Consider the following 23492-nt stretch of genomic DNA (forward strand, 5'->3'; position numbering starts at 1 on the left):
GTTTGTCAATGTCCATCCAATGGCACCCCAGCCCCAAAGCCACAGCCCTGGGAATAATGTCACATCCGGTTTTACTCTCTAATACACTTAAATAAGTTAAAAAAAATACAAAAATAAGAGAGCGACCACATTTTTTTTAAAGTGTGAAAGGAGAGAGAGAGACAAAAATAGAACTCTCACTGGGACTTAAGCAATTCCAAAAATCTTGCTTGTAATGTGTCCCATGTATTGAACGCCAAGTTCCTCTAGCACATGTTAAAATGTTAGGAAGAGCATCCCACTTCCCTTGGGGGATTTTTCTCCCCTCTTGTCCATTTGTGTCTCCTTGGAGGAGTAGGATGGGACGTCGGGGGGTGGGGGGGTTGGGGGGGAATCACCGGCAGGTATGCATCTCCACCATTTTGCGGCACTGTTTGCACTTGACGTAGCAGCACCAGTGGAATTTACAGCTGCAGCGGTCCACCACCTCCACCTCCTCCGTGTGGAAGCCCCGGCCACAGCACATCAGCTCGCAGCCATCGATGGCCTTGGACGTCTTGTTGCAGTGGCGGCCGGCCGTCCCCAGCATGCCCGGCGTGCGCGGGTCGTAGTCGCAGAAGTCTGGGCTGGGGTCCAGGTAGACCAGGTCCTCGTCCGTGTGCGGCTTGAACTGCGAGTTGCGCGGCACTAGGACCTTGGTGGTGCCGATCTTCCGTTGCTCCACCTCTGTTGCGCCGTCAAACTTCTCCTTGATGACGTTGCCCACCTTCCGGAAGGGCGGCATGGCCTTCCAGCAGGTTTTGAGCTCGCAGGAGCCCGACACCCCGTGGCACTTGCACTCCACCCGCATGTTGTTCAGGATGGCCTGAGAACACAGACGGCACGGCCTGAGTTACTGCACTTAATGGCACCCCACTGCTCCCTTAACAGACTGCCTTTGTAATGGAGCCAAACACTCCCACTGCTGCACAGCACTATTTCAACTCCATCATACCCTTGGACTCGCTTTTGGTCTCTGTTTGAAATTATCCATTTATAGTGTAGGGAAGTGCCAGGAGACCAGGGGGCTAACAGCTCTGGCACAGCAAGGTGCAATAAAATCAATCAATCAAATAGAGCACACACTAAAAGAATCCATAATGTGTTTACCAACATCAGGGGAATTGTTTGAGAGAGTTTCACACTGTTTTGAAAGTGTTTATTGCACCAAGGTGTTTTCAAATGGGCAAGGTTTATAAGGCCAAATTGGCTGTGCAGCAGATGGAAATGGAAGGAAACATGCTAGGCTAACTGCATTCATAGACCAGGCAGTGGAAGTTGATAGAATTAAGAGAGCTATACCTTCCTCCCGGCTTCATTGTTGTGAAGGTTCATGAGTGCCCGGTTGGATGATTGGCCCTTTCCTCTCTCTCTGACATCCACAAAGGACTGGGAGAAGGCGACGCCATAGGCAATGTTATCAGAGCAGCCAGACCACTGGAACCCTACACGCACCGAAAAAAGACCACAATAAGAGGAGATGTACCTACAACTAAACCAATAGTGAGTCCTTTGGTAATATCTGAAACCGCAGGCCTGTGCACACATATCACCACCAATATCAGAAGTGAGAGATTCACATTCCAGATGTGTGTGGGGCGACGATGGTGCTTTGGAGAGAGAACACAACTCACCCTCGGGACTGAAGCCATGAACATTACGGTCACAACCACACTTATCCAGCTCCCCGCTGCTGCAGGCCCGCGTCACCGCAAACGCTACACTTGCTGCCGAGATGGCGTACACAAATGCAGCCTCTCTCGTGCCTGTCGCAAAACATCACCAACAAGAAAACATTTCAACAAGTGATTCTATTTGAGCCGCCGTTCTTTTGTTTGTATGGGTCGAAATTTCACTAGTTTTAATAAATGTGACTAGCTTCAGGCATTTCAGAATGTATTTAAGGAGTGCTAAGACAACAATGTAGTTTCAAAAAGGTTTCTATGCAGTGGAGACAAGAGTCATGAAAGACAGGGGTTTGACTCTAGGCATGGGCGGATTATGAACTTTCGGGCCCCTGGGCCCAGATGTATTAAGGGCCCCCTACTAATTGTCGTATATGTGGGAGGGGGTGTTTTTTAATTTGTTTGATGTGATTTCCTGTATTCTGGTGCATTTTGGGGATGGCCAATACTAAATTCAATCAGATTCATAGCCTACATCCTGATTTGTTGATATTGAGGCAATGATTCCATGCAAAGGCTTGGGCTTCAGGGCCCCCTGACCCCTTGGGCCCCTTGGGCCTGGGCCCGGTAGGCCCGTGCAGTAATCCATCCCTGACTCTAGGAGTTTAGGGGTTTGTGAATGTGAGGTGGCTGCAGGGGAACCACGAGTGCTGCTCACCCTGGGTGACGACTTTGCCAAACACGGGCACCGTCTCCAGTGTGGAGCAGTTCCAGCGGCGGTTGCGGAACTGGAACTGGCACTCGTCAATGGCGATCTGCGCGCCGCGTCGCACGGCGTCCATCACCTCCAAGTTGCGCTTGCAGATCTGCACCTGCCGCTGAATGAGGCCACGCAGCTTCTCGCACGTCTTCTCATCCGAGATGCTGCCCACCGACGACAGCTTGGCCAGGTAGCTGCAGCACAGAGGACACAGGTCAGTCAGAATCATACACTCACATAGAATTTACAGTATTACACTAACATACACATATATGTGGCAGTCTCATGGCACACTCATGTTGAGACAGGCAACAGCATTGCCATGTATCTGCAATACATAAGGAAGACCCATGTAATATGTATTGGCACACACATTAATAAATGCCTCCAGCAGTGAAAAAAAAACATAAAATATTTTATATAAAATATAAAACCCACACACACACACACAACACCTATAAACAGTTAAACTACATTGATGCAGACATGCTGTAAAAAGCACACATCAACATCCAATGCAGTACTAAGGCAACCATCCAATGCAGTACTAAGGCAACACACATAAACAACAGTTTTGCTTTATGGCTGTTGTTCATTTGCTCCGTGAAGCGCCAACACCATAAAACAAACAGAGCTAAACAGCCAATATGATGCCAAGCTCTAATCAAAAGGCACGGCATTAAATAAGATATTCCCTCGAGAGCACATTTATCAGCCTCTTGTGAAAGGCTGAGATAGGCCCAGACCGGATTAAGCACACAGAGGATAGACGAAGGGAGAATCTGCAGTCATCTTCCCATGGGGCTTTGGGTAGGTTCCACTCCTCTGAAGCGATGTTGAGAGGACCGCAGGACAGAGTTATCTGCTCTCTCACCTCCAGGGCAGAGAGGGCAAAAACGCCCCTCACACCCGCTCTCCCTCCACACACACACATACACACACACATACTCTACCCCAGACCTCTGCCCCTCCACTCTTCGACACACCTCTCTAAAATTGGGCTTTTCACGAGCTCATCACACTCACCTCCCCGCCTTGAGCCTGGGATTTTCAGACCATGCTTGCTGTTGGACATCTCTGACTTCCTCTAACTGTCCCTCCCTGTGTGTGTCTCGGCCTTAAGAAGGGCATCATTCAGAAGACTAATGTTTGTGCTGTGTCTTCAACATCATTCTAAGAACGGCATGAATCGTCTAGGTGCAGTGTGAGCGTTGTTTACTAAACTGGCACAGACTCCTTGGTTCTGGTTTTGGACAGAGTTTTTATTTACCCATCCCTTGCTTTCAAAGACAGAGTGGAGCATCAAATGAAATTAGTATTGATCTTTCTTTTCTAGGAAATTTGTTGTGGAGGAAGTTAGTAAACATAGACGCCCACTCGGAGATAAATGGAGAGCTCCTATTTGGACTGCAGGCAAACATCTAAACAAGGAGCAAGTACACACTCAGTTCCAGGTACCGAGAAATTGAGCGTCCTGAAAAATCATCAAGCAAATCATAGACTGGCCAAGACATAGCAAAAGTAAGTCTACAAAATCATGTCTACAAAGTCTACAAAACAGACACAAAAGCAAATACTTGCTTTTTGGGTCACTTATTTTTATACTGTTGCCCTACAAAACATATTAATTGTGACAGTTTCAATACAAAAGGGATGAGTCAGTTAGTCTGCGGTATCATAAGGAAACAATTCAGACACTTCTGTTTTTGTTAAGTGGAAAAAACATGGGACAAATGGGAAAAACTATGGGTTTGAGTCTTCTTTCTGTTATACTGGCCAATATTTATTAGCAAAACACTGTGTAACAATTAGTTTATTTGCTTCAGTTCAAAGAGATGAAGATATACACAAGTACTTTGCATGAACAGGACTGTGTGTCCCTATTCCTCTCCCCTCTTCCTCTCACTCACTCACTCACACACACACACACACACACACAAACACACACACACACACACACACACACACACACACACACACAAACACACAAACACACACAAACACACACAAACACACACACACACACACTCACACACACACACACACACACACACACACACACACACACACAAACACACACACACACACACACTCACACACACACACACACACACACACACACAAACACACAAACACACACACACACAAACACACACACACACACACACACACACAAGCACACAATCAAACGTACGCCATGACCCTGAAGTGGTCTGCGCTCCACTTCTTGGTCTAGATAACCTTGTCCTCTCCTCACTCGTCTCTATCCTCCCCACTTCAGCGCAGGGATGACATCATTACACTGATGTTTTCCTAGAGGGGAACTTCACAAGGCCCACATGACACAGAGAAATAAGGCCACACGACACGGCCATTAAACGCACACATTGTTTTGTGCTGGTGAAAAGGTGGGAAAGTGTTTGTCAGACTTTTTGACGCTGCTGGATAATTACTGTTTTATCATTCAAAGGATGTAACTTTCAAAGGACCATTACAGTACCATTAAGATGACTTATGTAGAGGATTTATTTGGTTGCATCGTATAACTCTTATTCATTTCTATTAAAAGCAATGAGAACAAGCAAATTAATACCTCTGCTAAATCCACATAAACATAGCACATACTGTGTAAGTGATTATAAATGTCATGTTTGCACAAAAGCTCAAGAAAACATTGTAACATAATAGAGTGATAAAGTTTAGAGTTTGGTAACAATCACAAGAATGGGCCAATAAGTTAACCTTTGTGACCTATTTCCCCCTCTATTAAATGTAAAAATGATTTCAGTGGTATTTTTCTCTTAGTACTACTTGGTAATTTAACTACATGCCACAGAATAGATAAAGCAGTACCAAGAAAACTGTCCTGCAATAAAACTTTCACAAGTAGGGAAGGCTTGAAAATGATAAATAAATAAAAATAGCAGCTGCTTTAGATGTTAGCATACCATTCACCTGAATCCAAAGTCCTCTACAAACTAGTCTGAGGGTGTTTATGTTCTGTTTCAAAACATCTCACGTGGGAAAAATCTTCCCAAGACCTTGACAGGACTGTTGGTGATCCTGTTTTCCTGTCCTCCCTGTCTATCTTTTCCCCCTATTTTCAGCCTCTCCTCCTTTCTTTCTTTCTTTCTTCTTCCCCCTCTCTGTCTTTCTTTCTCTCTCACACACAAAAACAATGCCTACTGAATCTTGACACCCCCTCCCCTCCCTCACACGGAGCTTTGGTGGAGATTTTTGCTGGAGCATTCCACCTGGAGCGTGTTGACTGCTCCCCGTGCTGCCGTGTTTGTGTTGCATTACCGCACGGCCAGCCCGCACAGTGCGCCCGGCTCCATGTGGCTTAGCCCAGGCCAAGCAGGCACGCAACCACACAGTGAGGGGGGCTCAGGGGAAGAGAACAGGAGAAAGACATGATGGAAAGAGATGGAAAGAGCTGAGAGAAAGAATGAATGAAAAAGTCAAATGGACAAAGGGAGAAAGAACGAAAAACAGAGTGAAACAGGGATGGGGGGGCAAATTGAGGTCTTGCTCATAAACATGTTATGCTTTCCTGGCATCAGTAATGGTTTAAACAAAACTAGTCAAAACAATTGTGTGACACAAAAAAACACAAACTACAAACCAATGCAATGAATACATGTGGGACCAAGAGAAACATATTTGTCACTCATTTGTACAAAACTATGTTGAATCACCAGGCTAGCTGTGTACATTTTCTGTCTTGGGAATCCATCAGAGGTAACAAGTGAAGGTAAATATTAGACCTTCCGGAGCTGTTTATGGCAGATAAACATGTGTGTGTTTGACAGAAATCAGTCATAAATGCTGCTAGTGATTATTTTCTGTTTATGTTTGGCCACTCAGTCTTGCAAGTCTCTTGGTAAGGAGTTTGAAAGACTCCACAGATTTTTAAATGAACGGACATTTAAAATATATTTATGATTTATCACCTCAGAGCCTAAAAATTCTGTATAATATATCAAATTATTTCACAAACAACAATTTTGCAATTCAGTACCTTGTATGATTCTGCTAGCAATTGACTTATCTCTCTCTCTCTCTTTCTCTCTCTCTCTCTCACACACACACACACACACTTAAATTTTACTTAAGTTAGCTTCCAACAGTTAGACACACACACACACACACACACACATGCACACGCAGCTTCCAACAGTCATTCACTCTAATTCCGTAAGTGTACCCTGTCGACTGAAGAGTCAGATAGGTTTATAAAAACCATGTCTGAACATCCTTTTTCAGGACACCATTACATACAGACAAATCAAAGCAACTCTACCTCAACCGGACCTGCTGTCTCTCCCAAGCTCTAGAGGGCAGTGTAATCACACTTTCACAAGTCCAACCTGAGTTGAACTTCAACGAACCTCTCTTCACCCCACTTTAAGGTATGTATGTCTAAAAAATCTAATAATGAAAAGCAGTTTCATGAGGTTGCAATGCCCACAGGTAACCTACAATAGATCACTGCAGCTCTGGAGAGGTGGAAATCAAGATTTTAAGATAAAACTTTCCTCAGCCTAAATCAAATGACAAGCAAACGCTTGTGACAGGCTTCATGAAGTGACATAACAAAGATGTTTGCAAGTGTCATAACCTACTGTAAGAAAAAGTCAGTTGTGATGTAACCTGTACATAGACAGTGAATGAGTGGTACATTCAAGAATACCACTCCCATCCTCAAGTTTCCCAGAATCTCTGATATCCAGAAATCTCCGTTCGACACCCATCACCACTAAAATCAAATCCCAAATGCAAGCATCCGAAAATTGACGAATGCCATCGAGGGGGGAAAAAACATTGTGGCAAATTGGTCTAGGTTTTAAAGGGTCCCTTGGCGTGTAGCTGGCGAAATATGTCAGCGCCTATAAGTGACTGCTGTGCACCTGTGGAACACCCCATGCACGAGGCTCTCCGAGGCCCGCTTGATGGAACACAGAAATCACCTCCGGAGGAGAGCTAACATGTGGAGTGAAAGGGGCGAAAGGGGAGCAATTAACACAGTTACTGACAATGGTGGTGGGAAAATGTGGGGTGCTGCAGTTATTCGTCCCCCTAGCCCCCTTCTTTTTTTATTTTAAGGGGCGAAATTAACTCGAGCGAAGCCAGGCGGTGTACAGGCACCAGGCAGGCATAAAAATAACGCGCAGAGAGGAAAAAGTGCTCATAAAGGCTGTAAAATTAGCCCCCTGCTTTGTGCGCTTTAATCCCTGTGCCCTGCTAGCCCAGAGGGATCCTGTCAGTGAGGGTGTGTGTGTGTGTGTGTGTGCGTTCTTGCATGTGTATGTGTGTGTGTGAGAGAGAGTGTGTTTGTGTGTGTGTGTGTGTTGTGTGTGTGTGTGTCTGTGAGAGAGAGAGAACGGTAAAGTATGAGATGGAACCAGAGACGAGTGTGTGCGTTTGAGTGTGCGTCAAAGGAGGAGCGACTGTGTGTGTGTGTGTGTACATGGGGTTTTCTTGGAGTGTTCTTCATTCATATATAAATGTTAGATTCCTTCTCGTTGTTTTGCCCCTGTTCTTCACCTATAATGTTTCCTTTTTTTTCAGGTGCCTAATTTAGATCTGTATTCTGTGCATAGGACCAAATTAGACGGAAAAGGCATTAGCAGCGCTCTATGGGCTCCTGAGAATAGGCAGCTGAGAGACGGCAGGAATGTAACAACAGCATTTTTACGGCTTCATCGGCCGCTTGTCACCGTTGTTATTTGTGTGCACCGGCCGAGGCGCCAGGACTACGCAGCGGCAGCGGTAGCTCCCGCCGCCCATCAGCTGCGCACTATTTCTGCCGAATCTCACAGACAATGACGTCTCCATGCTTTCCATCCCATCATTGTGTGGCAGTGGGTTATGGCGACACCAAACATTGACTGGGAGATGCGTACATGGGCACACAGTTGTAAGGTTACAGCCTTGTGCGACCGGTCCGGGTGTTGGTGAATTTGTCTCAGACACAAGGGCGGGACAAGTGACAGGACCTACCATAATCACAATGAATGACCTGATGTGAATATCTGAAAAGGGCAAAACAAATCCCATGAATAAAAAAGTAAATAACAAATATTACATAAACAACTAAATAAAATCACCGTAGACTGCTCAGGGATATATATTCTTGACCGATCAAATCAGTAATAATAATTTGTAATTTTGCTGTCTCAAATGTGTATAACATGATTTCATATTTTAGCACTTTTACATTTCTTTTAACGCATCGACTTCTGGTTTGAATCGATAACCTGCAGCTGAATGCAAGTGCGACAAAAGGAAAAGTGAAACAAAAGGGCTGATGGGGACCATAAAGCTAATTTCTCTGCAAATATTTCTCTGTCCGTTAACCTATCGTTTAACTGAAACTGAACTACATTTTTTAATTGACAACATTTGTTTCAAAAGCATAGCCTTTGATACACAACAGAATGCACAAATCGCCCGTAGGAAGAGCGCACCGTGCGTTCACTGCGCCCTTTTAAAACTCGTTTCTTTCCCCAGTCGTTTATCTAATATTAATACGAGGACTTTGCACACAATACAGAGATCACAGGAAAACAACTAAATTAATTTTGAGATGCATGACAACTGGTCCGAAAAATGGCAATGCGATTCTTAGATAGGTCTACGTAGGCTAACCGTTCATGTAAATATAAATCGATTAACAATGTCAGTGTTAACCTTCTTAAAATGGTATTTGGCAGTCAGACTGAAGAGTTAATATATCTAGTTTGATATTCAAATAAATAGCTGTTAGAAAGTTCATTAAGTGTTGAGCTCTCTGGCAGATTTCTTTATTAATCATGTGGTCAATTTGTCTTCTAAAATAAACCACCACACATGTATTTCCTATCAAACTATTATCGATACAAATGATCGATATATGAACGCATATATTGAGCGTTTCTAAACAACGCATATTTCACTGAAGTGTTTTCCATAGAGTAAATTAAACCAAATAGGCCAAATGAATAGCATTCACATCGTAAAGCCACATAGGCACAGGTTCGCGAGAAGCAGTCAGGTACCATTTTGACCCCCACCCCCACCTGCAGGTGCACCGCTATCCGGCCACCGGGAAGAACATTAGCGGGAGGTGATGACAGGCAGACGCACAAAAAAAAATCAACGCATTTCTTGAAGTATATGAAAATGTATAATGCTGTTATAACTATTCCCTTTGAGAACTGCACAACAATTGCTCAATTGTCCAAGATTTCAGAAAGCAATTGGGTTTGATGGATGGACAAAAACAAAACACTAAAGCCTGTATATTTGACAAATCTTTGGATCTTCCGGAATCTGGATGGCAGTATCTATAAAGTTCATATAGGCTACGTCCTGCATTTTGAGGCATTAAGGTTTTCAGATGAGAAGCTGAGACCGGGTTGCCTCATTAGACCGGTGCAACGTTCGTCTCTAGTGAACTCATGGCAGGATCCCCACTGCGCCTCGATGATAATCAGCATCCCTTTTTAGCCAATTGTGTAACTGAATTCGTATTCACCACAACTGAGTTAATTGTTAAATTCATTTATAATAATTATAATGGTGACGATAACTAAATGAAATGAAATTAAAAAAACTAAGAGCATACTAACTGAAATATGCTACATGGTAACTTGCTATGGACAAGCTTTGGCTACTGACCTTTTATGTGAAATACCTCATGTTTAACTTTTTTTTCGGTAACAATGCAGGCTACAATAATGCCACATAGGTGTCTTAAGGCATAATTCAAAATATGGAATAAATCACTGTCTTAATAATCTTCATTGCTACATCTCGAGATCATTTTAGGATACATTCATGAATCGCCTTCACTTGTCAAAGATATTGAATAACGTGTTGCCAATTATTGCCCATTTAACCCTCATCTGACGACATGAATATAATTCTAGGCACAGGGTGGCCATATAAATTCATCGGCCTTACAATCACCAAAGAGTTGAGTAGTATTTTCGTCATGCATTTTTCCAGAATAAACAATACCTAAACGATGATACCAATTGATACAAATGATACCAATTACAACGTAAAGCAAGCAACTTCAATAAACTTCAATACGAAAAAAACCACCCCCAGTAGACTGGCTATTCTTCAACAATTCAATTCATCTTGGTCGACTAAGCTTAAAACCCCCATTGAACCATATCACCACCATGCCACTAAACTTTTTTCCCTGACACTGAAGTTTCCTTCATTGGGCTCTTGGGAAAATTACCCCGTATTTCAGTGAAATTTAAACAACCACTGTCGGATATAGCGGTTCGGGTTGAGGTCCCAGTGACGACCTGGCAACTGCAGCCTCTCACATGCAGCATGAACAGCAAAAACAGTAAGTCTACAGTTTTCACGTGAACCTGAACGTCTGAAAACTGTCCTTGACTTGGACTACCTGCAAATACCTGTCCGAGGGGGTGGGGGAAGCTCTCCAGCTCCCGTTGGGATTACTCCTGTCAGAATAATCATATTTAGTAGACAAGCAGAGAGGGTTTTGCTAAAGTGGTGCATGTCTCCACATGTTTGGAACTCTTACACCACGCCTGTGTGCCATAACACACTACGGCCTTCGATAGATTTACTGAAAAAAAAAATAGCCTTGAACTTGAGACATTACCGCAAACCTCCGTTTTTTTATAAGAACCCTAAACATGATTTCTGCCTGATCTAAGAATCAAACCACCAATTTTTCCATAAAACGCTCTCTGATAGAGTAAAGCGACAGGCCCACCGGGAGAACAGCTGTCTATGTCCTGTGCCGGAACCAGGTGTGCAACTAAGTGAACAACATTGATTTGGTACCTGTTTAAGTTAAAGCTGCTTTCATTTTTCAGCGACAGTGGTATTTATATAAGCAATATATTGCCCAATCTACCCAAATAGGCTACTATGTATATGCATAAAGCAATAAAACACTGCCTGCACTCATATCTAATGGTTTATCTGAGACAAACAAAAAAGAACACACGGTCAAGGTGGTCAGTCAAAAGCCACTAAAAGGACACCTCTTGTGCCAAAAATGTGGGAAACTAGAGGGGGGCTGCACACGAAGTTAAATTTTAACACGAATGACAGTCGAACCGTGGCTGTGTCATCAACAGAGGGTTATCACTGGAAAGTAAAGTAGGCAACACATTTATACACCACATGCACATCACTCGAATGAATGAATGAGAGCGCAAACGTTGCTCACTTACAGCCAGTTGCTTGCGTTTGCGGAGAAGAGCGCTAAAATGAGCAGCAGCAATGACCTTAACAAATATCCTGCAGTCATCTTGAGTTTTGGAGGAACACTGCTGCCAAATCAGCATACAATCCACACAAGGTAGGTTTACTATATTTGCTCACAGACAGACTGACGTTGACGTCTAATTGAAGTGGCAATATGGATCAATTGACCCCTTAAACTGGATTAATCCATGGTTTAGCATCCACTGGAGATAGAAGCACAAGTCGTTCCGTCAGCCACTGTTATCGTTTCAGGCACCAGCAGAGTTTCTCCGAAAGAGTCGCTAATTTTTGACAGCGAGACCATAGAGTAAAACTGGCTCCTTCTAGTTTATTTCTATATACACTCTTGGTTTGTGTGTCCAGACAAGCAGTCGAACGCTTGACAACTGACTAAAGGAAAGTGATTTTAATCCCACGGGTCTCTGTCAGTGCTGGTGTTCCGTAGGCTACTGCCTCGTTTTGCGCTCCGTCATTCCGGTTTGGTCAAATCGCAGTAGGCTACTCTCAAACTTAACTCTGCCCTGGCTGATAACCCCAGTAGATGCCACCACTCTGAGCACGGCGTGAGACTGAATGTCGAATTTAGGAACTCCTGGAGGATTTAGGAGGGGCGGCGCGAAATGTGGGGGGAGTTTTTTTTTTAATGCGACTCCACAGATAAAGGCGGGTTTTAGTGCTCCACACGAGAGTTATATATTTTCTGCCCTCTCTGCCAAGGGCTGTTTTAAAGATCTCTTGAGAGGATGCGATAGGCAACGGTCCACGTTAACCGCGTTAGCTACACACATTGGCACTGTTTTTTCCTGCCCCAGCTCCTCCAAATTTCAAGTACTCTGCGGTCAAAAGTGCTATTTAAAGATTGGTCACCGCACAACAGACCGTTTATTCAACTCAAATAGAGCCATATGGTAGACATTGAAACAACTTGGGGCCTGCCACTACAAAAGCATAAACAGGGCTATGAGTAGCCTATGAGACAAACACATTCTACTACTACTACTACTAATAATAATAATAATGATAATAAAACGTGATGTCTCATAACACCAGTTGCTATCAGTGTCCTGTTATATAATAGCCTATGGTTCGTAGACAGGCAGTACAAACATTTATAGTTGACAAACTCTATTTATCGTATAACTTATAGGTTTAAAATGAACTTGCAGACACTAAATCGGATTTCACTTATTGAGTTTTCTGCTTGAATGTAGCCTCTGACTGCTGCATTTTGCATCATCTGTGTGAGTATTGTTTCTAATTGGCACGAGTTTGTTTTAAGGCTGAGTTATTTTCGCCTTGTGAGATTCATGTAAACACTTTTTGTCATGCGTAGCAGGTGCAATTAGCAGAGCTTAGTTGACATGTCAGAGCCCGCTCACGGTCCCGATGAGTGAGTTCTGAGAGCTAACGGATGGTCTGTGGCCAACAGAGGGAGGTAGTGAGCAGCACTGAAAGGTGTGAGGTCCTGAGTGGACAGGTGCTCTTCTCTCCAGCAGCTATGTTCATGAAGTGACCATATTTCTGTGCTTTTCCAGCTCTCCAACCGTTATGTTTTGTGAAGTAAATGGCCTATGTCTGTTGGAACATCCAATTTGTTGCAGGCCAATCTCAAAAGGACATTGAGAGCTTCTGAGAGATGGAATTTTAGCCCTCTCAAGCCAGAGTCAGTTAGATCTTCTCTCTGACTGGATGGAATGCACACCAGGAAACCTCATAGTGAAGTCTACAACTGAGCCCTATTGAAAGGCATCTGATCATTGTCTGTTTTGCCTTTGCAATCTCATACAAGTTAAACTTACTCCCTCTTTCCTCCCACCCCCTTCCTCTCTGTCCATCGGCACAGATGATTTCCATCATATGCTCCACTGACAGCTGCCTGGAGGGGTTTGAGCATGTTTGGTGGCTGTGTCACCCCTCTCTCTTCGTCAGCGGCTTGGGGAGCAAATACAGGGCTGATGGCCACCTGTCCTTGGGAAAGGCCCTGGGACTCTCTCTCTACCGACAACATGAACCACAGAGAGGATCCTCTCCAAAGATACTTACCATGATTTGAACTGTCTGGAAAAAGAGAACCTCTTCAGTGTGTTTGTGTATGTATGAGAGCCTATGCATGCACACCAAGAGCAACCTCAAACACCTTGTCTACTTTAAATATGTTTACTTTAAGTGCTGGCATTCAAAGCGAGGGGTGGTAAAGGAGGGGTAAACTTACAAGAACTTATGTCAACACTTCGTTCTTTTTGGTGAAAAAAACACAACATTGCCTTGGGAATATCAATCATCATAACAGGCTTGCTGAAATGGCTGAAAAACTGAAACAATACAGGAATGTTTATATAACACTAGCCTATGAGTAAGCGTGTGTGTATGTGTGTGTGCAAGAGTGTGTGGCAGCAGGTTGTCTGAGTTCAGCTCCATGTTTGTATATGCCGGCATGTATGTGTCTTTGTATGTATGCACGTGTGTGTGTGTGTGTGTGTGTGTGTGTGTGTGTGTGTGTGTGTGTGTGTGTGTGTGCGTGTGTGTGTGTGTGTGCGTGTGTGCGTATATTCACAAGTGTGAAAGTGCAAACATGTTGTAAGTGCCACCGACTCCCCTACTGCGTGTTTAAGTGAAATTAGCAGAGGCATGCACCACTTGTGAAAGAAACCATTATTCTATTGTAAGCTCGCTAGACATCTGGGGTTAGCCCACAGACAGCGGGCGTTCTGGCCTCCCACTGCCAGAATGGATTACCTATAACAACTAGGGAGTGGGCCTGCCACTCTGTCTTTACTAGCTCATCATGTCTGCCATCATGCCCGTTTGTTTCTTAATGTGGCATTAGACCACTGGGATCACTGCGCTGGACATCCCCTTACCCCTCTCCTTTGTGGCCCGTCTAACATTCACCGGGAGGAATTTCTCCTAATCTCATTGCCGTGTCTTGTACACCTCTGTCCTCATTGGTGGAGTGAATTTAACAAAAATCAGCAGACTGGAGTCATCTCTCTATATAATTTGTCACAGTGCATCACGCGCCAACTTGATGACCTGTGTTTAACGAATAAACCTTGTAAAACCGACTTCAAACAGGATGCCACCAAAAATAGCTGGGTGAGGAGAGGAGCTCCAAGCATGTGCATATTGTGGCAAAGGCCTTCTCACCAGATCCAGGGATGACAAAAGAGGAAATGATGTAATGATCTGGTGCACATCTGCAGGCGTGCTGGGGTTTAGAGGAGGGCACAGCCCAGAATTAACATCAGAGGAGACCTCATATTCAGCTGGATTGCTCAAATGTGCTGCAGGTTTTAGCACCAGCATAGTTATACTATATATCTATACACGATTCCCTCAGATCATGCACCCATGGGAAATGATTCTCATTGGAGAGGGAATAGCAGAGATCATCCACACAGCCCAATGAGAAACATCATTCAGACAAAACGACAGAGACCCATTAAAAGGGGAAAAAAAAAACCTTAGTCATGGTTTCCTCAGAATCCCCTCTCCCCATGGCAACTGGGATCAGCACATATATCTCGTCTCAATGGCATTCCAGGGACGGACAGATTTTATACAGCCTGAAGCTTGCAGAGCTGTTGCTCTGGTGACGACATCTCACAGGCACGTTAATGGCAGTCTGACACCAGCCTTAACATTTGCTTTCACCATCAGGTGCCATAAACATTACCGTTCACTAACCCCCCCCCCCCCCCCCCCTCTTTCACACACACACTCTTTCTCTTATGTTCTCTCTGTCTTTTGCCCCCCCCTCCCCTGATTGTCTCCCTTAAATATACAGTATGCCAGTCTCCATTTCACTCTGCCTCCCTACAACCCTCTGTCTCCTCCACATCTTCCGCTCCTTCTCTTTGCCATGAGTTATGGCTGCATTGTGCCCGGCATTCTCTCACAGCCACCGGCTCCTACACCTGCTACAGATGGGCTGTGCAGAAAGGAAGGGGAGGATGACTCCCCTTTTAAATCTTGACTTTTCACTCTTCTTCTCTTTTCGACCATCGCAGGCCTTTCAGTCGTGAGCAATAAATCCCGAAGGAGTTTCTTCGAAACAATACGTGGGACAAATCCAATTCAGTCAAATTGTTTACCAGAAAAATGACAATATTGAGACAATATTACCCAAATAAAGAAAAATGATGGTTCTTTTCTGAGAAGAAGATGGCAAAGTTATGTGGGTGCTTTCAGGGGTATCACAAAACCACCCAGATGTCCAACATTCTGCATTCCATCGCAGTGATTTGCAACAAATCACAAGAAAGCAGCAAGGCATCCAACAACAACTTTCCAAGTGTAGCTTCCAAGTATTTCCATTTTTATTGTGTCTTTCTGATATCAAACAGGAAAATGCACAATCTGCAGTTTTGTCCCGCCAAAAATGCTGTCAGAAAGTTTATGTCATTTGATATGCATGTGCATATTTCACTCAGACCATAACTTCAGACCACAATTCCTCCAATTTAGTGATTCTGTCTTCCCAGTTTGGTTAGTATCAGGCTATCACCCAAGTGTCAGTCAGCACCATAGCAGAGGTATTTTGTATAATTTTCTATGTCAAAGGACCTCTGAGAACCCACACAGACCAGACAGTGATGAACTCAGTGAAAGTCTTCCCGGGGCCTCTTATCGTGGATCAAATTAGGTTAAGTTTGTCTTCTGTGGTAAAGCTCACTCCTCTAGCTACCACAAACACAGACTGACACCCTATCAATAAAGCTCAAATATTGACCTAAAACCGCAGAGTTTGCTGGCATGTATCAGTCTCATAGGTGGCATGGGAGATGACCATCTGACCAGAAAAGGTGGGAAAACACTAGTCAACATACAGATGACATACATGGGTGAAGAAGAGAAGGGAAGTCAATGGGAAATCAACGTTAGTTAGAATGGTGTCACTTCATGCTACAGTACATTTGAGCAAAATATAATCAACAGGCTTAGTCATGTGAGAATAAACAAGGGACGGAAATATGACACAACTGTTGAGTATATTATATTTAATAATTCCTATAATTTATTATCAAGAAATGTCAGTTATGGTTTCTATTTGCATAGTTGGATTCTATGTCAGATATTTGTATCACCACAGCTGTGTTTTCAAACCACAAAAGGCAGTGTAAACACTGCATGCCACGCTTCATTTGGAGAAAGAAAGCGAGTGAGACTGAGGGGAGAGAGAGACAGTATGAGAGAGAGAGGCCAAAAATTCAGAGTGGAGGTAATTAGATCCTAGTTTAGCAGAGGTTTCAACTTTCCCAGTGCTTTCTACCTGGTAATTCCCCCTCTCAGCCTCCCGATGGGAGAGAGGGTTACTGAGTAACCCTGCTCACCAGCCTCCTCTGAGTCTGCTCAGTATCTCTGACCTTTACGTGCCCCGGCTCTGGCCTGGAGGTCACCCCTCCCCCGACGAATACTGTCACTCCGCAGCTTTGGGCACACAAAACAAGTTTGGACATTTCCTTTTCTGTTTTCTTTTTTTTTTTTTTGAGGGGGGTGGGGCGGTTTGGTCCCACCACCACCCCCCTCGTTTGAAGGACCTTTTCATTTGTTTATTTGAAGGCGATGAACAATACCACTTTTTACACTTATTTACTTTAAATAAATAATTAACAAATAAATCAATTGTTTAAAAAAAAATGCAAGAGTTTGGAGATGTGCTGTATTTGCCAGATTCAACAAGTTGATAGCTCATTCATGGCTACTGGGGATGCTGACTCAAGTGGGCACATGTCCAAATGCCTTATTGTAAAGATCAGTAGTTCACCATATAAATCCCACCTGTCATACGGTTAACTGTAGTACAGTGCCATTGTTATACAAAACAGACAGATTTGTTCTGAGTCAACACAGGCTTTTATTTTTGCAAGAGACACTTTTCTCAATGATAAAAATGTTAAATATTTCCATATGTTATGTTAGTACAGTCATTTCTAGAACCTCAACAATTCGTCAATGTTTTCATGTGTCAAAATCATTTTCCTTTTTTTATCTTTTCATTGCAGTTGTTTTCATTCCAGAACACTGGAACTCAACACTGGAATTATTTCGTTACCTTGCCTTCTACATGCAAAGTTACAAATACAAATTACGAATCTCAATTTCCAAATAAAGATATTTCCAGGCTGTATTTATGGCTTTCAGGCTTTTAATGATTCTCTGAAATTAAAACTCTTGTACAGACCTGTCTCTTCATTACACTTCTAGACATGACATGAAGAAAGAACCCAGGTGATAAAGGAGAAGAGTAAACATCATCAACAAGAATGAGGGGATTGATGACAGGCCTAGAGGAAGCCTGGGGATGTTGAAAATGGGACGCTCCGTCAGACTGCCAGGGCACCAGGCTCGGAGGCCGGGAGGGTGGTGGTGGGGGGGGGGGGGGTGCTCCGCTGTGGGGTGGGGTGGGGTCGAAGGGGTGAGGCCCTCAAATGAGCAGCTGACTTATCTTAGTTAGTGAGCATAAAGCCACCCAACTGTCATAACAAAAGAGGCGGACAGCAGGCCGGGCCGGCAGACAATGGGGAGTCGATGTCACCGCGGAGCGTCTTGAAAGCACCGCTCCGCTGAAAGAGGGGCGCCATGAGAATGAGACTGGGGAGGGGGGGGGGGGGGGTCCGTGACAAAGCTTCAACACCCCTCCCTCAGCACTCCCTCCTCTCGACTTAATCAGCTGCATCAATCACCCCACCTCCCCTTGCCCCATCTCTCCCAGCTCCATTGTGGCGTCTTGACGGGGATAGGCGGCAAACTGAAAACAAACCTCAATTGTCCCTTACATGTTAGATAATAACCTGCACATGGTTTATATATTTTAAGCAAGGGTTATTCTGGCAGCCTCTCTCACATAGAGACACACTCACAGACACGCATACACATACCACTACAAGGCCATTACTGTCAGACTTAGTTTTAGGGGTGAAATTCATTTCTGCGGAATTTATTATTCTATGATCAATAGCCTTTTTCATTAATACGTTCATAAGTGGTTGTATACTTCCATAGGACCCATATGTTTCCTCAACACACCCCCAGATCTCTTCATCGCAATGCACTCTTTCAATGAGAAAGTGGCAATACACTTTTCGCTCGCATGACTATCATACCAAAGGCTGGAAAACATCTGTGAACTTTGCCTGTCTGCATCCAAGCACGAAGCAGAATATTTAAAACATATTTTCTGTTGTCAGCAACACCTCAGTCGTCACCCGCATCAGAATCCCGACACACTTTCCTTTTGCGTTCTGGAATCACACACTGCGTTGATGAGGGCCAGATTCCGAGCCCTGCTCCAAGCTCGCGGCCGCTGCTCTTTCTCCTCTCTGATCGCCTCCGCAGCATACTTGAACCCCTTTCAGTGGGGCAACATATGCTCTTAGATCCTATTAGCCTCAAGTTAATGGGCCCTTTCTTCTTGGGCAGAGGGTCGGAAGCGCAGAACGAGGGCCGTGCTGACGGGGGTGTCTGTCTGCTTTGAGCCAGAGCTCGGCACCATGCTGGGTTTAGTCTAGGGGATTTAGCTGGGGCCAGCTTTATTGAGAAGACAGCGACTCATCTTGCCTATGGACACACTGTTTCAGCGCGACAAGAAAGTGGCAGGCTCACCCTGTACAATTGCAGGCCCTAATTGGATTGGTGCGGTGCCATGACCCCTGTCTTTTCACACTGTTTTCCAAATCTTTTGAGTGCCAGCGAGAAAAAAAGAAATTCAAAAGTCTACTTTAACTTGTGCATGTGATTAAAACAGATGAGGGCGTTGAAGGAAAGAAATGAAGCAGAGATTAGTGCAAGCAAAACGAATTCCATTCATCTGAAAACACAATCAAGCAAAACACCAAAAAGAATACAACAAATACAAATAAGGCATACTAAACAGATTTGATAAATGCTCTTGGCCAGCAACTGTATAGTGAAATAAACATCAACATAAAAGCTGCCAGCCTCCTTTTGAGGGAATATTTGGTGTGCCTGTGAATCCTAATTTATTAGTTCCTTTACAGAATGTGTCTCAGCTATGTGATCTATCACTCATTGCAGAGCTTAGTCATATTTTGTTTATTATACAGAGCATCCAGCTACCACTGCAGAGACATATAATAAAGCTAAAGCCACACTTTTTTAATATCTAATTTCATCACTTCAAACTTTGTGTCTGATTTGAACTGGCACAGAACCTGATCAGATGCTTTCCATTTAAAAGCTGACGAGAGAAAAACACAACAGCAGTAATTGCTTTGAGTCAAACAGCTACCATTAACTGTGTAATTAATCAGAAAATGATTGCCAATTCCTTGCCAAATCCCAGGCTGTGAGGGGTCTGAAGCACAGCCTCACCTAGCCCAGCACCAGGCTCTGACACCTGCCTGAATGCTCAGAATGGATAATCCAGATAGTTCCAGAATCTTGGCCGAGTTGACAGGAGAGTCGCTTGCCAAGTGTGACATCAGATGAGAGATGGCTCTCTGCTACTCATAGCGGGAGGTGTTGATAATAAAGAGAACATGAGGCCTTCACTTGGGGTGTCTTTTCCTGAGCAGCAGAGGTTTTTTTTTTTTTTTTTTGGGGGGGGGGGCATGTCTGGTGTCTGGTGTCCCTGACATGGTAATAGTGAGGTACAGGCTAGTCAGTAATTACCAAGCTTATGTTATAGAGCGCTGAGGTGAAAGCATGCAGGTAAGGTTCTTCAGTTCAACCACCCAGACCAACTTTATCTGTTATATGACTGATGACTGTGATTAGCATTTTTTCCCTTGATTAGTTTAAAGTTCTACATTTCTCCTGCATGATTTATTCATAACATATTTCTCATTTTTGCTCTGTTATGTCTTCCGTAGAACATGTTTTATATCTTCTGAGTACAGCCCTCAGCTGTTGTCTTGTGTTACACTGCCACACGTATCAGACACACTCCTAAAGTATGTAGATATATCCATGACAGGAAGATGGTTCAGTCTACCACTGTAAAACCGCATGCTACTAAGAAATATGTGTTCACAGCAGTCAGGGTTCTGTTCATCCATTAAACAAAGAGGTGCAAATGTATCTGCCTTTCTATGTAGGTCACCGTGTTAAAAATAGCTAACTTGTAAAGGGTGTTCATCAATTAAATAAATAAACCACTGGATGAGGATGGCGTGTGTGTGAAGGCTGAAAAATGTGACATGATAAAGACAGGTCCTGTTACTTCCCCAAACACAGGCTGATCTCTCTGAAGTGGGGGAACATCCATTAATTACCCATGGAGCTTAGAGTGATCTGGAGGCCAACAGGTGTTGCTCTTCTCTGTCTGTGCATAGGGCACTGTGCTCTCTCTCTCTCTCTCTCTCTCTCTCTCTCTCTCTCTCTCTCTCTATCTATCTATCTATCTGACTGGATAGTGAAGGGGATCTGTACACTGTACACTGCACTCACTGTCTGAGTCAGACACAATTCCCTGTGAGTCTACCTGTCTGTGGCCATCTATCTGTCTGTCATTCATGTTTGTCATTCACTCTATTTGATTCTGTAGACAGACTACAGACAGACACCCCCCCCCCCACACACACACACACTCTCTCTCTCTCTCTCTCTCTCTCTCTCTCTCTCTCACTCTCTCTCTCTCAATTTCTCTAAATAGCTTAGGCATTATGAGTGTCTTTTGTGATGCAATCATTCTTTCACTAACATTAACTCATATTATTAGCATACACATAAGAATCATTAAAAAGCCAGCAATTTGTTCAATCTTATTTTGGGTAAGCATGTAACAGATTTTGATTGATTTTATTTTATCTTAATATATTTTGAGAATCTTTAGTTCACATGCCAGACAGTTTATATGACTATAATCAATCAGCCGTAGTAGTGCCTTTTTTTTAATTACAGATGTTGTTGCATGCTATATTTAGCCTTTGGGCATATGGGGGTATTGATATGGGGGGTATTGAAACTGTACTTACACAACACAATGACATTAAAACACACAGTCCTTGATTATAATCCATTTTACTTTGCATCAAATAACTACAATCAGCTAAATTCTCCTCATGTTTCTCTAGCTAGCACCTATTTGCACTAAAGAATCTCTGGTGTTACTTTTTTACGTTGAATGTTCAATTTAATTTTGAAGGAATATGGTCAGGACAGAGGAGGGTTGCCGGTTCGAACCCCGACCAGTAGGCACGGCTGAAGTGCCCTTGAGCAAGGCACTTAACCCCTCACTGCTCCCTGAGTGCCGCTGTTGTTGCAGGCAGCTCACTGCGCCGGGATTAGTGTGTGCTTCACCTCACTGTGTGTTCACTGTGTGCTGAGTGTGTTTCACTAATTGGGATAAATGCAGAGACCAAATTTCCCTCACAGGATCAAAAGAGTATATATATTTATATACTTATACTTATAAATAACACATAACAGGTAAGGTTAAGAGTTGCCAAGTTGTCATTTTCCACAAATGTACACATTTGGTGTTGGCATAAAATGGATGACTCAAAAATGGTAAGCTGTAATATGTTTAAAGCCAACATATCAAATACTCTATACCCATATTTCATTCCATGACTCACACCATATTCTCCTGTGTAGCATATACACCCTCTATATTGAACTTTTATATCAGCACAGTCAAAGTAGATGTCAAGAGTATTATTGTTTTGTTTCCCTTTTGGCTTACAGGACCTTGAAACCCCTGTAAACCCCTTCTGTTACTCCATCCAAGAGGGAAAGGTTTATGCATACTTTCTCTCTCTCTCTCCCTCTCTCTCTCTCTCTCTCTCTCTGAACCCACACTCTCCCTCCCAGCCCTGACGAAAAAGTCTTGAGAATTTGGCAACTGGTGACGTGAGGGTACAATTGAAAGAGCCTCCGGTGGCAAACTGTGGTTTTGCCTGTACACCTCAATGAGTTGTCTGTCTTACTCACAGGTGGCTCTGACCAACATACACAGGGCAACAAAAACACACTATTTTAAACTATATTTTGCTTAAGCTCTTAATTTTTTGACAGCCTTGTTTTTTCTCAGCCAGACATAAAAACATTTACATTTGCACAAAACTGGCTCCATACTGGCCTACACTATTCCCAGGGTAGAGAGGAGATGTAAGATTACCTGGCATCTTACCACTGTGCTTACCAAAGGCTATTGCGCTCAGAGAGTGCTGGATGTGACACTGGTGCAAAATCCTTAAGGGCAAAAGATGCTGTGCTTTATTCCCTCATATATGTAAATGTATAGTGATGAAGTAGGTTCCACTGGTCAAAAGAGACCTGTTGATTTAAACTATGAAAAATACACAACAAAAGGAAAACAAAAGAATCGCACTAGTGCACCCTGGTCTCAGTGCATGACTCAACGGATGTGTAAATCATGATAGGGAGTCTGAAGGAGAAAGGCTGTGAGAATTCCACAGCCATGTACAGTACGTATGTAAGTGTTGACATACAAAACATCACGCCTTTGCACTCTACTGTGGGAAGATTTTTTGGAACAGTGTTGAAAAAAACTCAGACCCTGTTTACAAGTGCAGAAAATATTATTTAACAATACTCTTAATGTTCTCTATACACCAACTCAGCTTCCACAATATTCTCAGTGGTTAGTTTAATCATGGATTTTTATATGGGTCTCCCTCTGAGAAAAGCATCCCAATGGCTTAGAAAGTAGTCAGTAGAAGTAGTCATTTTGATTTAGCCCCACTTGTAGTGTTCCCATTAAAATATATATTTTTTATACTCACTTAATTGATACTTTAATACTTTAATTGATCATGTGTGTATTTGCTGTCACACAAAAGAATGTACAGCACAGCAAGCTCAATTCTGCCTCCATCAGCCTTCCAGATCAGCAGACAGTGAGGAGAGCGAGGCAG

At 43.5% G+C, this 23492-nt stretch overlaps 1 protein-coding gene across 2 annotated transcripts in view; it reads right to left on the bottom strand.

Annotated features, from left to right (window-relative positions):
• Nucleotides 1-23492, bottom strand: part of wnt4 (wingless-type MMTV integration site family, member 4) — a 115179-nt gene continuing 91687 nt past the window's right edge. Inside the window, exons 1-5 of one of the 2 annotated variants that reach the window (XM_042090479.1) lie at nt 11616-12242; nt 2362-2597; nt 1653-1784; nt 1321-1463; nt 1-844 (exon numbers count right to left, since the gene is read on the bottom strand). In XM_042090479.1, coding sequence (XP_041946413.1) covers nt 374-844; nt 1321-1463; nt 1653-1784; nt 2362-2597; nt 11616-11692 — 1059 coding nt within the window. In that variant the 5' untranslated portion in view covers nt 11693-12242 and the 3' untranslated portion in view covers nt 1-373. Of the gene's footprint in view, nt 845-1320; nt 1464-1652; nt 1785-2361; nt 2598-11615; nt 12243-23492 lie in introns of those variants that run through there. The other variant, XM_042090480.1, reaches the window with a different exon arrangement.

The sequence above is a fragment of the Alosa sapidissima genome, chromosome 4 (genome assembly GCF_018492685.1).
Source record: "Alosa sapidissima isolate fAloSap1 chromosome 4, fAloSap1.pri, whole genome shotgun sequence".
Taxonomy (NCBI): Eukaryota; Metazoa; Chordata; class Actinopteri; order Clupeiformes; family Clupeidae; genus Alosa; species Alosa sapidissima.